Source organism: Brachypodium distachyon, chromosome 1 (assembly GCF_000005505.3).
Source record: "Brachypodium distachyon strain Bd21 chromosome 1, Brachypodium_distachyon_v3.0, whole genome shotgun sequence".
Lineage (NCBI taxonomy): Eukaryota > Viridiplantae > Streptophyta > Magnoliopsida > Poales > Poaceae > Brachypodium > Brachypodium distachyon.
In genome coordinates this window covers 29,647,065-29,663,980 of record NC_016131.3, presented here as the reverse complement: position 1 = coordinate 29,663,980, position 16,916 = coordinate 29,647,065, and the positions used below count along the sequence as shown (strand labels likewise).

The following is a 16,916-nucleotide window of genomic DNA, read 5'->3' as shown; positions in this document are numbered from 1 at the left end:
AGTAGAGTGCAGTCCCATTTCGCTAAAAAAAAGTAGTGCATTCCTAATATAAACTGAAATGCAAGTTTGTGAGGTCATGGTGCGGGTGTCTAAAAAAATTGAAAGTACTACGTTAAGTAACTCAAAATTGACAAAATATGAATGTATTTATACTCAAAAAACGTCTAAATACAATTTACTCGAAAAATATTACTGACTGCAAGGTGGCACACCTGCTTATCCCATCAAATTACAATGTGGACACAAAACAAATGATCACCATCACACACGACAGATTTGACGACTGCGTTGTAAAAATTAACAAATGGTGAGCTGGGTTAGACCTCGGCTAAATAAACTCACACGGAGTATTCTCACCATGCACCCACTCTCGAGTGTTCAAAAGAACAAGTGATGTATTCCTTCCGCCTCAAAAAAAAAACGAGAATTTATATAAATCCATGTCGGTTATTTCGAAACCGAGGGAACATCATCCTACTGAAATGCGGGATTCTTATGGTTTACGGGGCTAGGAAAAAAAACCTAGAAAGAAAAATCACAAGCAAAGGTTCTGAAGAATTGATTGATTAGCGGCGCCGACGGATGGACGGAAACAGTACCTACTAATGTTGGAGTAATTAATTTGGGAAACGGATAAGATCGATCCCCGACGAACTGCATTGCTTATTACGTGTACAAAACGGACGTGGCCCATCATCTCCTCTCACGACGTGACACCGCGTCTCATCTCGTCATTATCCCGCCTAGCCGTCTCTTTCCTCCCCAAAAGCTTATCCTTTGGTCGACACCACTTTTTGACACATCTCTCTCTCTCCCCACGTCACGCTCCTTGCTAATTTCGTCTCGATCTTTACTATACACAGGCTGGGTAGGAGTAATAATTAAGGAAGATCTCGCGGTACCAGTAATTAGCGTGGGATCACACGCCGGTTTCCATGTTTTGTGAACAAAGATGGTAGCCTGATCAATCTCAGTGAGCCATCAGCTCCTTGGCTTTCTGTACTCTGCATAAATATGTTCCACTCAATAATAAGCAATAAAAAACATGATTTTTCCCCAGATATTTTTTCTCAAAAAAAAAGAGCCCATACAGTACAGTGGCACCAACCAGCCACGGTTTGGTTCTGCTATTTACCCAAAAAAAAACATGGATGGTCAGTTGGTCGTGCACCCAACGTGCAGTGGTTATAATTACGACTGTGCAGTTCTTGGCAAGTGTTAGTACTGTCAATTACTATACCGGCTTACCGCAAAAAAAAACACTATACCGGCACATATATATAATCACATACGCAGGGCACTTTCGAAAAGGAGCATACTGCTAGATATTCTCATCATATAATATTATGATCAAATGGCCGGGAACTAGCTTAATCAAGGTGACTTTGTCTGCATTCCTTGTGATATACAATACACTCTTGAGTCTTGAAAAAGGTTAATCTAGCCTTCTTCTATTGGATCACAGGCCAGCACAGCTAGGATGACACATGCACCATAACCTTGTGTATGTTTGGTAATCACACTCGCTCTTCCTCCCTCCCCTCTTGCATGTCACAATGCAAGCTGCTGCTAACATCTAAAACAAAAGAACAAATCAAGAAACCTAAAGCTCTATGTATACGGCGATTGGTGATGGATGCATTTGAGATGACCAGATGAGACGACCCCCAGACTGACTGTAACTGCCTCCCTCGATCTCCTTCATCTGTCTGTTTCTGATCGATCAGCCACTGCCGCCGCCGCCGCCATTGGTGGCGCTGTCGTCGTTGCCGATGTTGAAGCTGGAGGGTCTGGGCCCGGGCGGCAGGAAGGGCGGCAGCGCGGTGAGCGAGGTGGAGGAGACCCGGCGCATGGAGGAGCAGCGGAGGACGCGCCGGCGCTTGTTGAAGGGGTTCTCCGGCTTGGCGAGCACGTTGGCGCCGCCCGTCTCGCCGGCCACGGCCACCACGTCCTGCAGGTTGGCGAACGACCGCGACTTGCCCGAGAAGAAGCTCGACAGCCCTCTCCTGCACACGCACGCACAGATCAAATCAAACCGGATCAGACTCGATCGATAATCAAAAATTAGTCCATCAAATTCATTGATTAATTGTTTGATTAACGGCGAGGCAAGGCAAAGTTTATGTTAGCTTACTTGATGGGGAGGGCGTCGTCGAGGGCGTCCAAGCACGCGAGCCCAGCCTTCTTCTTCCTCTGCCCCGGCGAGCTCTCCGCCTCATCCCCGTCCTCCACCGCCTCGTCGTCCGACACGGCGCCAATGGACGACCGCTCTCCTTCCGCCTCCGCCTCCTCCTCGACCACCGTCTCCAGCACGAACAGCCCATGCACGCCGCCGCCGCCGTCCTCAGCCGTTTCCTCCGGCCGAACAACGTCCTTCCTCTTCCTCGCCCCTCCCCCGCCGCCGCCGCCGTACAGACCGAAGGGCGCCACCGCGGGGGCCGGGGCCACCACCGGGGCGGGGGGGCCCACGGCCGCCGCAGCCACAACGGACATCGGGACGTCCGGCCGCCGGGAAGGGCGCTGCTCTCATCAATGGCGCCCGCGCGCGCTTGCGCGGGACACGGCCAGCCGGCCCGGCGGGCTCAGACGGCCATGGCCACGGCCTACCAGATGATGAGTCGCTTATTAGCGTTCGCGGAGAGGACAGAGACAGAGAGACAGAAGGAGAGGAAGGCGCGCGGCGCGGGGGCGTATATAGGCGGTGGGCGGAGGAGGACGGGTGGACGTGGACGCGTGGAGCGGGAGACGACGTGTCGGGAGCAGCGAAGGGGGCGGGCGCACCGGACAGAGGCTGCCGCATGCACGCGACCGCGCGGCAACACGTTTTAGCTTAGCCTTTTTTTGCTACCCCGGGTATACCTGGCAAATCTCGGGCCGGGCTTCATAAAAGTCCGGCGGTCAAACCTGAAGCCCGACCCTGGCCCGAAATCCTGAAAATATGCCATTTAAGCATTAAAATAATTATTTTTCGGAATAAATAAATAATTTTTAGACCTATTTTCCTAAAAAATACCATTTTTTGTCATTTCGGGCTTTCGGGCGGGGCTTGGGACTGGAAACTGAGGCCCGAGCCCGGCCCGGGACGTCGGGCTTCGGGCCTGGCCGGCCAAGCCGGGCCACCCATGCCCAGGTATACCCCCATGACATGCCATGCCATCCATATATGACGCGCAGCTTTTTTTTTCCCTTAATCATAAAACCTTTATTATAAAACCCTTATCGTTAATCGGCGACAACCATCCTCATGAAAGTATCCCGATCGTCCTTCGAAGGGTTTATCTTGTTCCATCTCTACCTGTTTTTATGTTTTCTCACGAGATATACATCACATTGCCGTCGCACCCACATCCATGATACCACGACACACGCGATCATCCGTGGCTTTTTCCTAACCGTAAACCCTTATCGCTTATCGGCCACGTTCCTTCGATAAAAGGTATCTTGTGCTCCATCTCCACCAGCTTCCCTTATCTTATTCATAAGATAAACATCACATTGCATAAGTGCGGACACCCATGGTATCGTCGCCCGCACACGATTAGCGCCACTTTTTCCAATCATAAACTCTTATCGCTTATCGGCCACGCTCATTCAATAGTAATATCCCCGATTGTCATCCGGACGGTTCTCCACGCCCCCATCTCCACTGGCTTCTTTTGTTTCCTTTTCAAAAGATACACATCACATTGTAGGCACGGGCGCACATCTACCATAACACCACACGTACACGATCAACACAACTTTTCCCTAACTATAAAACCTTATCGCTTATCGGCCACGCTCATTCAATAGTAATATCCCCGGTTGTCATCCGGACGGTTCTCCGCGCCCCCATCTCCACTGGCTTCTTTTGTTTCCTTTTCAAAAGATACACATCACTTGTAGGCACGGGCGCACATCTACCATAACATCACACGTACACGATCAACACAACTTTTCCCTAACCATAAAACCTTATCGCTTATCAGCCACGCTCATTCAATAGTAATATCCCCGGTTGTCACCCGGCCGGTTCTCCGCGCCCCATCTCCACTGGCTTCTTTTGTTTCTTTTTCAAAAGGTACACATCACATTGTAGGCGTGTGCACACACCTACCATAACACCACACGTACACGATCAACGCAACTTTTCCCTAACCATAAACCCATCGCTTATCGGATACGCTCCTTCAATAGCAATATTCTCGATTGTCATCCGGCCGATTCTCCGCATCCCATCTCCACCAGCTCCTCTTTGCTTTTTCAAAGATACATGTCACACCGTAGACGCGCACACACCTACCATACTACCACACGCACATGATCAACACAACTTCTCCCTAATCATAAACCCTTATGCCTTATCGGCGACCACGCTCCTTCGGTAAGAGTATCCCCAGTTGTCACTCGGCCAGCTTCCTCTCGTTCCGTTCATCTCCACCGGCTCGTCTTTTCTTTTTCATAAGATACACATCACATTGTAGACGCGCACACACTCACGATACCATCGCACGCACTCAGCACAACTTTTTGTAATCATAAACCATTGTCGCTTATCGGCGACTACGCTCCTTCGATAAAAGTATCCTAGTTGTTACCTAGTCGACTTCCTTTTGTTCCGTCTCCACCCGCTAGTTTTTTCGTTCTCATGAGATATACATCACATTGTGGACGCGTACACACTTACGCAGACCGCGAAGCTTCTTCTCCTCCCGCACATAATCATCCTCCAAGGGCATTCTATGTACAACAGAAATGCCACCACCGTTATGTATGTCCGTGTACTCTTCATAAACTTCCCCACGCCATGTAAACCGCCCATGCCATGTGCCCCCCGCCATCTTTTCACGATATCCTCATCCTTCCGTGTATATCTCACCTGCCAAGTTTCTTCCAATTCCTAGGAGTTTCCTGCGCATAATCATAGAAAGAAAGAAAGTTGAAGATTCTGCTAGTAAGTACGAGAATTAGTCCTCAAAGTAATTGATTTTTGTGGAAACATATAAAGTTTAAACTTCAAAATAAACCGATACGTTTTGAAAGTGTCACCTATCAGACTATCATGAACATAATATTTAGAAAATAAAATAAAACGTCACTCAAGGGATGGATTTGGTTCGGCTGACTCCAACATATACTAGAACACCCATACATATCACTATATTTTCTTTGGTGTTAATTATCTGATGAGATAGTATGTGGATGGTACACAGTAACGCTAGTTCATCATTAGAATTTCACATTGTTGTTGTTTCATTCTTTTACCTGACAGCTTCTCCCTGAATTTGATTTCTATATATGCCACATGTTGTAGTCTTGTCGATTTTGGTGTGGAAGAATAGCAATGTCATACAAATTTAGCCCAATGTAGTCGAAAACTGATATGTTTGTCATGCCACTAGATAGTGTGTGTCATGACCCGTTCTTTCTTTACCTGAAAAAATGATGTGACACTATAGTTTAGCCACCCTCTAGACAAAGGCAGGCGGTATAGGGACAAGCTAGGAGGGCTATACATAGGTGAGCTTTCATTTGTTCTCCCCATTTGTCCATTTGGGGCTTTTGGACAAATGGGGGTGAAGAAAATATCATGTTGCCCAATGAAAACCCCTGTCTGTCCTTCTATTGAGTCTTTGACATGTGGTCTAAAAGGACAAGTGGACAAGTTTTGCACAAATTTTGGGGAAAAATGGGGGATGTGGGCATCTTTAGGACAAATGGGGGTTCTCATTGCGTTGTATATTTGTCCATGGACTCCCAAATGGACAAACGGAGAGGGTTTGGGGGTGCCATTGGAGATGCCCTAAACATCGGTACTCCTTAGCCTAACATGTATTATTCCTTTGTCCCTTCCTGGGTCGCTAATAGATAGCGTGGCTAAAAGGACGAGATCCTCCAAGTAAGTTTGGTGAGTCAAAGTTCTGATACATTGCAGCAAGGGATACATGTCAAAATCTTCGGTACACTAACCTCAACTTATTTGTTGAATTTATCTACGCGTCAACTCTTGCGTTTTATTTTCACAAATTATGATTTAGGAGTTTGAACTAAGTTTAATTAATCATATATAAATATGGGTGAATATTCTAGAGGTGTTAAAAAAACGGATTCTTTAAACCATGCAAACCCAATGGCTTTTCCTATTCATTTTTTGAACTAGCCAAAAAGTCAATAAATTGGTTGATATAATTGGCCTCTTTAGATTGAAGGATTTCTATAGAAATTTTGGTGGATTTCAATCACTGGGGAAAAAAATCATGTGGAAGCCTTTTGGATCAAAGGAATGTGACCTCCAAAAATCATGTAGATTGCATTGTTATGCCGCAATTCCAAGAATGTCTAACAAGAGGCTAGGCATCATGGAATTTTTTTGTATGTGGCTTGCATGCATCTTCTCCAACCTCAAATTCCTGCAAAATTTGTGTGAAACTTCCAAATTAAGGACTATGTTTTGCAGACCCATTGTATTTTGAATCTGTACTCCCTCCAAACAAGAAGTAATATTGAATCCTAACTTTTTTCCTATTCCAGCATTTTGAGAATGTTGCAATCCAAACAAATAATCTCTGAGGTGAAACATATGACCACCTTTCCGTTTGCGAGGGTCCCCTTATTTTTGCTAGGAGTCCAGATCGCCACTACTTGCCATGGATTGGATGAGGTAGCACTGTATGTTAGAAATAGACGTTCGTTTTGAAGTACTAAGTACTCTACTACGCAGAATGCAGTCAACTTCTCTGCATATTCTCAGTAATCTTATCTTATCGCCTGATCAGCTACTTTTTAATCCATCGTTGTCATAATCTTCTTTTATGTCTAGATTTTCCTGGCGCGCGCAGCCTCTATGAGACTAGCTGTTAATTTCCAGACAGGACGTGTCGAGAACTTGCTTACAGCTGACGTCTCTGGGCTTGAAGCAGTAATTAATAAAGTACATCCAAGAAGTATGAGTTGGAACTAATTGGGATCTTTGTGATCTTGTCCCAGAAATTTATCTTTGATCGATCATGTAACCAAATTAAGAAGCTCCACTTGTAGCTGCGTATCTTAGGTTAGATACTTTGCGACCAAGCTTTCGTCGTCCTCGTCACGCTCATAACTCGTAAGCTAAGGCAGTATGGCATTATTTATCCTTATCTAACACGTACCATACGACCATCCAAAAAATGATCGGCATCATCCGACTGATCATTCAACAGCAGTTTATCCAACATAAAAAGAATCGGATATCAAAAGTGGAAGCGGGAAGGAGACTAGACATTGCGTTTATTAGGGAATTTTGAGCCGGGAGAATAGACTTCTCCTTGTTTTAAACCTCGGTCTTTTGGCCGTTTTGTGCATGAAACGAGGCAAAAAAAAAAGGGGGTGGGGGTGGGGTTTTGAAAGAAAAATGTGACCGGTGGGAGTAGTATTTAATCTTGTTTGCTTGCGTCACCATTTGCAGCGATGAGCTTGAACCGACAGGCTGCGGCAGCTGCTTATCCATCCAAAGCTACCGGCCGGCGAAAATGACGTCGCCGATGGAGCTGGAAGCAGAAGGAATCAAGATTCAGCGCACGATGTATATGTACGTAGCCATCTTCTGTACAGTAGCACGTACGTAGTACTAAGTATCCTATCATATGAAAAAGACAGAAACGGATGGATGGATCGAGACATATATGGATAGAGAGATAGGCCTGCCATGTAATCATAGCAGCTTATCCGATCTGCTCGTCTGATCCTAGTTCTGTTGCTGCAGATCCTAGCGTTCGTTGAATTTAGTTCTAACTGATCTAAAACAGCGACAAGTATTTAAAAACAGAGAAAGTACTATTATCGATATAACACTGAATTAGCGTACACTCAACTCAAATCCATGGGAGAATTTTCATTAAAAAAAAAATCCTTGGGGAGAATGAGATGGGTCAGAAAAATGGAGAGTCTCAAGCGGGGTCTGTTCACCTTTTTTGCACGTCTGTCTGTCGCTGTTCTGCTGACTCGGAGATCCAGATTCCAGACGGGGAGGGGAGAAGGACGGGGAGGAGTTAAATTGCTTTGGGCCATAGACCCAGCCCAATCATCCAACCCACAACCGTCGGGTGGTGTCGTCCAATCTGAGTGGGAAAGGCCTGAGGCCCGTTCGCTCAAAGAAAAAAGGCCTGAGGCCCGTGGACCGACTCGCGAGCCTGCAGGGCCTTTTTCGGCTAGCGCATTCCACGATATGGATGCCTGGCAATGTGCGCGCTAGTTTCAAAGAAACGCACGCTTATTTTCCGCTGCGCCGTTTCTGTTTCACGACTAGCGAAACAAACGTAACGGACGTTCCACCGCGAATTAAATAAGTGGAAACTCTACACGAAATGGATTTTTGCGGACAGCTGGTACCAATTAATGACTGAAACGTCTACAGAACAAGGACTGGCCGAATAAAAATTTCAAGTGTGCGAAGTTCGTGGTAGCCGCAGCTAAAATCTGCATTATTCTTTGCGGCGATAATGGCTCCAACGATATAGTTTTTTTTTTAAAGGAATGAGGAAAATTACATTAGAACTATGTGATTCGCTTGAAAGAGGACTCATCATTCGCCGGAAAAAGAAAGCTCGCTTGGGAAAGTCCATCAAGAAAACATTAAGTATTAGATCTCTCATTCTTTTTATTTGCCTATTCTCTACATAACTTATTAAAGACAATACCCTCTCGAAGCATGTGTATCTGTTTGTAAGTGAAACAAGTTACATTTCTCTCCGCGTCCTCCTGAAACACTCAACCTTGAAACTTTACTTTCAGAACTGCCTCGCATACTATGGAATTTGTTAAGTTCAGAGTCTAATTGTAACTAAATCTACTAGCCATGAACTCTTTGCTAGGCCACAAAATCAGACTACTCTAATGGTAACTAGATTGTGCGAATTTTATCATACATATATGGTTAGAAATCCGATCGGCGCATGATTTTGCGTATTGTTTCTGCTTGTTTTTACTTATGCTAATATGGTTCACTCTATGTGCATCCATGGGAACCACCATTTCACCTAGTTTATATCTTGCTACGAGAAGAGTTCTTTGACCCAAAAAAACATATTCCTCCCGGTCAAGGGTATGTGATCCATTGATCAATTTTTCTTTACCTGCACTTTCCTCTCCATGCTCACTTGTGAGTGTTCCATACCGGTTAGTCGTACCGGTGAAGCCAGTCAGGTTATAGAGCCTGGCACATTTTAGGGTGGACTCCGTCTTCTCAAAGCGAGGATATGTGGGTAGAGCCGTTTGGCCGTGAACAGAGATGCAAGTATTTACGATACTACCCCTATTCGAGGGGGGGGGTGCCTTGAGCCGGACCTTCCCCCTCCTCCTCTCCCCCCTTCTGTCCTCAAAGGCAATATGCATAGATCTCTAACCCTAGCGTCACCCCACCATCGATGCCGTTTTTCCGCCGACGCTCCCAACCGGAACCTATCTCCTGATGACACCCTCCTGCTTATACTCGCCGCTCTAAGGCGCTAGGCCCGTTAATAACTTTCGCCGTTTGCGAAAGTTCTTCATCGACGGATCCAACCGCAACAAGATCTCGCATCGACATCCCGCGCCATAGTCATAACACGCAAGGTCAGATCCCAAACTAGTTACAACAAAATATACAAATTGGAGTGGGGTTCTTTACCGAACAGATTACCCAATTCCGGATTTGGGTCAAGGAGTGCGGAATCGAGGAGACCGGAGCAAAGTTGCAGATTTCTAGGAGCAGAGGGCTATTGAACAAATCCTTAGTCAGGATCTCGCAAAAGCTCCTTGGGTTCTACTTCCATCGAAGTCCTGGTGGACATCTACCTCTTGCAAATTTGTTGACCTGAATTTGTCTTCTCATGCTCATACATTCAAGTCTTATCTCGGCTAGTCAGATCTCGCTACTATTTATGCAATCTCGTCTTGATTATAGTTGTATTCTTGCTATCGTGAATTCTCGGGTGCTCCTACTTCCATCCCGAGAACCACGATCGTGAAATCTGGATCTGGTCCATCTTGTTTTGTCACCCGAAAGTTGCTTCCCCACACAAACTCATGGTGAACCCATCTTGGCAGGTTGAGGCCTCACTATTGACGAGTTCTCAGCACCCGTACTTATGCTCTCTGTTTACATGGTTATTTTGCTTCATTTTTATCTAAGGGTGCCTTATCTTACATGTGAAAACTCCATCGTGGGTAGTCAAGATCTCACTATTGGTGAGTTCTTTAGTTTCAATTGTTAGAAACGTGTCATTTGGTCACCCTCACCTACTTGCTCGGCTAAACCTATTTTTTGAATCCAAGTTTTTATGTGAATTTTGCTATTTAGTTTTACTTTCTATAAAAGCATTTGCCCCCAAAGGATTGATGCTACAAAATTTCTATTATAGATTTGTATACATGCGCCCCAGATTCATAAGATTTTCAACACCTACTCAAATGTCTTTGCTCCACTCATTCTTGCAGAATTTAGACACCTCCTTTTGGGTTCTGTCAAAACAATTAGTCTTGTATAAAAAATGTTGTTCACAATTCTCTCATTTACGCTTGTCTTCCTGTCGAACTTATGTGGTTTATCACCATATTTTCCATCTATACGATGTTCCCGAAGTGGAACTCTGAGGTCCCGTGTACGCCTACTTGTGGCTACTTTCTCATCTGGGTTGTTGCCTTCTCCATGTTGCGACGACAAGCTGAGGTGCGCAACAACTAGGAGGCTTTTCCTTGCACGCCATCCGATATAGGTAAAGCCCGCTGACATTTCTATTTCACTTGGCAGCTCTAGCTTTATCACAAGCATCTCTACAGAAAAAAAAAACTTATCCCAATTGCTTCTGTTTCATGACTTTGTTCGCTTCGTGCAACGCCGTGGCTGCCCTTCTTGCCGCTTTATCCTGTGAGCGGCAGATATACATCAACATTGGAACTGCTGTTAGCAGTCATGCTCAATTCAACTTCAGCAAGTGATTGTTTCCCATTTCGGTACAACCATAATGTAACATCACTTGCATACAAGGTAAGAATCTCAGCGATTTCTTTTGATATGGGACACATACCATGGCAGTTGCATTGCAGAGTGTTATGCCAGGTCAGTAATCCAGGAGCTGTAGTAACTGACAACATCAACAAGCAAAATTACACTTCAGAGAAAGGGAAACTCTCATCTCCAGGACTCCAGAGACCGCACCTTTAGGAATGCATGATTTATCTCTACAGCAAAACATGGAGAAGTATATAACAGGCCACTAAAAGGTAAGAAGTGCGGCAGCAGTACTCATAGTCATATACTAGTCAGTCAAATTAATCACTCATAGTCGTATACTTCCATCTAACTCACTGCATGCTGATAAAATTAAAGCTTTATAACATATAGAATGACTAAATATCCACCTAAAATAAAATCAAACTTTGACATATACCAGAACTGATTACACAACTTATGTTCCCCCCACATAAGTTCCTAAAATGAATTGAGTATACTGCTTGCATAGAAGGTGAAGAGAATAGCCCAGGGAAAGGGATGTTCATACGCCCTGAGGAGACACTTCAGTTTCCTTCCCCCCCCCCCCCCCCCCCCTATGTCAGTGCTGGAGAAGTTTATGTTCTAATGCTCCAGCTGCTCTTATCATCAAGCCATTATTATGTCTCCCGTGCAACCGGGATCTTCAATGGCTGGCTCGAAGAAAATTACTCTTGATTACCAAATTATTGCACATTTGTACATCCAGTCTTTTCGAACTTCAAATGAAGCTACTTCAATGTGGAAGTACTCCGATACAACCCTGTCATTGCACTGGTAATCTTGCCATTTGAGTTTCTGAGCTGTAAACTTCCGGTCCTAGTTGGCTTCGGCATGAAGAGAGTGCTGAGCATTTTATCAAGGGCTTCGGCACTGTACTTCACATACTTGCTCGCACTTACATCCTGCTCAACGAGCGGCCCATAGGTTTGCATGAAGCTACGATAAACAGGCACTATAGCCTGCACCACAAGGTGGCATATGCTCTGCTGCAGATCCTTGTCCGGTATGGTCCATGCAGACTGCTTCTGATACATCTCATCAAAGCTAGCATTGAACGATTTGAGCCGCTGCTTCACTAAATCTCTTGCTGTAGCCCGACCCTTGGAGAACAAGATCAAACCATCCCTGCTCAACAGGGGTGCAAGTGTTCCCCAACTCTCCCTTAGAAAATTTGTCGAGTAGTAGTCTTTATACTGCTCATGCTCCCGGAGCCATAAATCACCCAAGATCTCAACCATCTTAGTACCCTTCAGGTGCTTGAAGAAATGCCAGTGTGTGTTCATCATGAAGAGATATTGCAGTGTCTTATCCTCATATGTCTTTGACCATGTATCGAAGTTGGCCTCAAGAGCTTTAACAATTTTAAGCACCGCATCAACAAGCATCTTGTCATTGAACGCTTCCTTGCGCCAGCTGCGGTGGATGGTAAGCACTTGCGTAAGCACAGGACGATATTGCTCGCCAAGGAGTTGATTGCAGTACTTGGGAACAAAGGTAACAAGGCGTGGCACTGCACCGTTAAACAGGGGTGGCATGTTGCGCTGCAGCTCCACCTGCACGAGCAACTCCTCAAAAATTTCAACAGAACCATCCACCACCCTCTTCACAAGCTCCCTAGTCCTGCTTTGGATTTCTACGCATGCCTTTCCACCAAACAACCGGTTGAAGTCCATCCTCAGCTTATTCAGAGAATCAAACACGTCAAGCAGCCGCAAGAGCTTGATGGGGTCTTTCCTGGCATCAGCCACAGCGCCGCCAAACTTGAGGAAATCAAGAATGCCAGCACGTGCCGCAATGTCTGCAAAGCAAGAGGGAGCGGCCTCTGGTCGCCGCTCAAATACCGCGACACAGAGCTTTCGTTCAGTTTCTAGGAGGTGGCGCACTGCAAACTCCAAATGCCGCCCCCAAAGCTCAACGCTCGTACTGAGCGCCTGAGCGTCTTCAGAAGGGTCTTGCAAGTACTCAAGGCCGAGCCCTCGGAGGCTAGCACTGACTGTGTCCCCACGAGCATCAGCATAGGCAGCAACGCAGTAGCTGAGCCGCCCATTAGCAGCGAGGCGGTCAACGGTCAGGCTGAGTTTGTTCACGGCGGCAGGGGGGATACGAGGTGGCGCGATGGAGGTTGGTTTGGAATTGTCGGGGTCCTGCATAGCCAGCGGAGCAGAGTGTTCGGCAAGGAGTCGACAGAACTCAGCCTCGAGCTTGTCAAGGGCAGCGGCGAGGAGTCCGCCATCCAGGTCGGACGAGGAGTTCTTGAGCCGGGCGAGCTCCTCGGCGAGGTCGGACACGAAGCGGGGATCGGCGAGGCTGTGCTCCCCGACATACTCGATGATGTCGGCGAGCCACTGCTCAGCGAGGCCGCAGTTGTCGGAGAGGAACTTGAGCGCCTCCTCGAGGCGGGCGACGACGGCGAGGTACCCCGGGAGGTCCTCGGCGGCGGCGGCGTCCGCCAGGAGCGGCGGCTCGAGGCCGTGCACGGCGTCGAACACCTTGAGCACGGCGGCGGCGGGCCCGACAGCGTGGTCGATGTTGGCGGCCGCGTCCTCGAGCGCGTCCGGGGACGCGCGGATCGGGCGCACCCCCGCCTCCGTCGTCGTCAGCCGGGCCTGGATCTCCTCCACCTTCGCCGCGGAGCGGCCCAGCGCGTGGCTGAGCGCCCGCGACTTCTCCACCCCGGCCCGCAGCGCCACCCGCGACGCCAGCAGGCCCGCCGCCCTCCGCTGCTGCTCCTCCTCCTGACCCATCCCCCAAACCCTCCCCCGCACACCCCTCCGACCCGCGAAAATCCGCCCTCCAAAACGCACCAAAAAACACTCGAAAGCTTTCGCCCAGGACTAGGAGCTCCGTAATCCCCAAACCCCACCAATCTTCAGAGGAATCCACCCGGGAGCGAGATAGTGCCGTACGGGGGGAGGCTTCGGACGGAGTCTGCCGGTCTCTTCCAAGCTGCTGCTCCTGCTTACTTATCCGACGAGGAAAAGGGCGAGCGAGGGAGACGGAGACGCGGACGCCCACCCGTCCAGGTAGGTGACGGGCGCTGGGAACAGCGGGGAAGGAAGAAGAGGGGGGGGGGGGGGGCTGAGGTTTAGGTTGGAAAGGGGGAACGAGAAAGGGAGAGGCGGAAAAGGAAGGGGAGTTTTTTTTTCGATGGGAAGAGGAAGGACGGATGGAAGGAAAGGCCACGCGCTCCCTCCGGCGCCTCCCTCGGCTCGGCGGCGGCCTTGCCTTGGTTTGTTGTTGTTGGGTGCCGTAGGGGTGGAAAGAAAGCCGTAGGAAAAGGAAAACCTGGGGTTCGCCACCCACGGGGGCGCCCGAAGCAAAGCGGCAGCGGTCAGCGGGGTGCGGGCGCGGCTCGCCCTGGAACCGGCTCGCCCCGCGCACGCGGAGCTGGGTTTTGTTTCTTTCGGGGCCTTTCTCCGTTGGTATTTTGGGTCAAGCAGCGGCAATCAACACGGCAGTGTTGGCTCCAGGTTGGAATTAACTGGGCCGCTGGGGGTTTTCTCGAGCCGGATTGATTCGATCCGGGCGAGGCAAGAACCGATGCGGTGAACTTGGGCGAGGTCGCCCGTTTTTCACTTCTAGTACGATCAGTTTCAGGTCAATGGATTGGCGTCCGGTCACTCGTGCTGTCAGTGGAATCCGAGGTTGTCTTTCTTGTTGTTTGCTGCGTCAGCCAGCTCCACTGCAATTAATCCTTTCCGTTCGTTTCGCAACACCCGGTGAGCAGTGACCATCCATCTGTGGTGAGTACGCTTGTACTGTCACGCGACACTGCCTTGCGTTAACTCGGGTGCCAACCCATCTCGGCGTAGGATGCTTTTTCTTAGAACTCTCTCTCTCTCTCTGTAGTGCAACGCTTCTGTTGTCAGTACGCTGCTACATATGCCAGTGATAAAAAAACGTGAATGGGAGACGAGGAATGACGTGCACGCAACGGAGAATAAGGAGCTTCGGTTCCGTTCTGAATTTCCCGTACTGCTATTGAGTCTACTTATACTGACAGTACTGCTATGGCGTATATAGTACGTGTTGGCTTTTAAAGGCAAGTGTGGTTGCTGCCATATTGGTGCAGGTGCAGCCAAGCGCTTCAATGGAAGTTGGTTGGGGCTTAGTGGCAGGGTTGGATGGACGAACGTACGGTTGATGAACAACAGCCGATCCCGAGTTTAAAGTACTCCGTGTTTGGGGTTGGCAAAGTCAGGACTCGGGACCTCAGAGCATGGCTAATTTCAAAGTTAGTAGTAAACGATTAGGCGTGCAATGAGGTCACAAAAAAGCGACCATTCCTTCATTCCTTGCATGTTAATAAAAGCTCTTGTTTAGGCTAGCTACTGTGGTTGACTTGCTCATGTATTCTAGTAGTACTACGAGTAGAAAACTGCCGGCCGGTGGTTGATGCTAAAACACGGTTTATTAGTTGGTTGCTTACAAGACTGCACCACAGCACATAGCTTCAACTTACGGTCGTGTGGATGGTAAAAAAAGTCCCACAAGAAACCCATGTAAATTTCACCGTGAAAATATTTGAATTATACCTCGGAAGCGTCTAGGTGGATGATAGGTGTATGCATGTTTCCCCGTGATTCCGTCACCTCGTTCGTGCTTGTCGTAGAGCAAAGTTGACACGAACCACTGTTCGGGCCCGGTCTGTACTTGGCATTCAGTGGCCAGGGCTCAAGCGGTGCCCGGGCAGGTGTTCATCCCATGAAATGACAAGGCAATGACACATCCTTTTTATTTCAAAAAAAATTCTTAAAAGCTGTCTATTTTACGGCAGTGCCTGACGGAACAATTACCGGTCAAGTTAAGCCTGCATTGTAGCATCCAGGAACCAGTATTAAAATCACAATTTGAGATTGATCATAGAAACAGTTAATTTGCTTTTCACTTGTGTACGCGTATATATGTAGTAACCCCCAAGGTAATCATGCGCCTCCCACCGGAGAACTGCTGAAGCAATCTTTGCTTCAAAAGGCGAGACAAGGAAAAGGAAACCGTGTGAATGATCAGCTCTAAAAGGTTATTCATCATCAACTCGCAAATAAGACTAATGAGAGGTATACAATGGGAATTGTGTGGTGGTTTGTTGAGAAGACAACAGGAAGAAATAGCCCAGATTACCTCTGATCGACGGAAGAACAAAGCTTTCTCTGTTTAGAGATGGATCCCGCAATAAAAAAGAAAAGAGATGGACGGTTTCGACAAGTTGACCAATCTACACCCACCTTATACTTTTGCTTATACTTGTTCTTCTTTTTTACTACCTCTTTTTAATCACATACTATTTACATTTTACATTTGGTGCCTTGTGGGACCAAAACCTATCACGTGTGACTTGAATAAAAGGAATGGAAAACAAATGACAAGATTACAGTCCATGCCCTTCGCCGGCAGTCGAAACATGCATGCCGCCAAAAATTTGAACATGCCGTTGGAGCAAATGATTATGCATGCAGAGTCTAACACTGTCATTGTTTAACATGGAAACAAAAGGTAAAGAAAGATCAAGCTGCGGACCACACATGGGCTACCTCAATCCGGGAAGCAAAAGGGATCCACATGCGCCGCACGTCCCGGCGCAGTGACTAGATGGGGACAAGATGCAATGGCCAGCTTAGCTTAGCACCAAGTAAAGTACTGGAACCGTAGATTTAGGTGTTGAGAGTGCCATAGATTTGGGTGAATCCCATGATTTCTTTGAACGCAAAAATCCTGTGAACTCTGTATGTCACGATGAAAATCTGACCCTTTTTTTTAATCGAAAAGCCTCGCCTGAAAATCCGAAATCTGGAGTGAACTTGGATCGCAAATGAAGGACGTCCCGCTCAGAGCCGATGATCAGGTGGGCCCCGCACCGTTTCAGGACTTTTATCTGGTGGGGTCCGTTTCATGCATGGGACATGGGCCCAAGGAGTGAACGGATGTTGGC

At 47.6% G+C, this 16,916-nt stretch overlaps 2 protein-coding genes across 2 annotated transcripts; both read right to left on the bottom strand.

Annotated features, from left to right (window-relative positions):
* Positions 1-1,322: 1,322 nt before the first annotated feature.
* On the bottom strand, positions 1,323-2,755 carry LOC100838878. Its single transcript, XM_003563442.4, has 2 exons — positions 2,135-2,755; positions 1,323-2,006 (listed from the first exon to the last, which is right to left on the bottom strand). The coding sequence occupies exons 1-2, from the start codon at positions 2,491-2,493 to the stop codon at positions 1,724-1,726; spliced, it is 642 nt and encodes a 213-aa protein (XP_003563490.1). The 5' UTR covers positions 2,494-2,755; the 3' UTR covers positions 1,323-1,723.
* An 8,505-nt stretch (positions 2,756-11,260) lies between these two features.
* LOC100838569 (exocyst complex component EXO70A1) lies at positions 11,261-14,211 on the bottom strand. Its single transcript, XM_003563441.4, has one exon. It carries the CDS (start codon positions 13,729-13,731, stop codon positions 11,716-11,718), a length of 2,016 nt encoding a protein of 671 aa, XP_003563489.1. The 5' UTR covers positions 13,732-14,211; the 3' UTR covers positions 11,261-11,715.
* Positions 14,212-16,916: the final 2,705 nt, after the last annotated feature.

Bases quoted from the DNA above. Each gene is read 5' to 3' on its own strand.
- LOC100838878 (XM_003563442.4), bottom strand. From the start codon at position 2,493: ATGTCCGTTGTGGCTGCGGCGGCCGTGGGCCCCCCCGCCCCGGTGGTG. The intron at 2,007-2,134 runs GTAAGCTAACAT...GTGCGTGTGCAG, and splicing joins GACGACGCCCTCCCCATCAA to GAGAGGGCTGTCGAGCTTCT.
- LOC100838569 (XM_003563441.4), bottom strand. From the start codon at position 13,731: ATGGGTCAGGAGGAGGAGCAGCAGCGGAGGGCGGCGGGCCTGCTGGCG.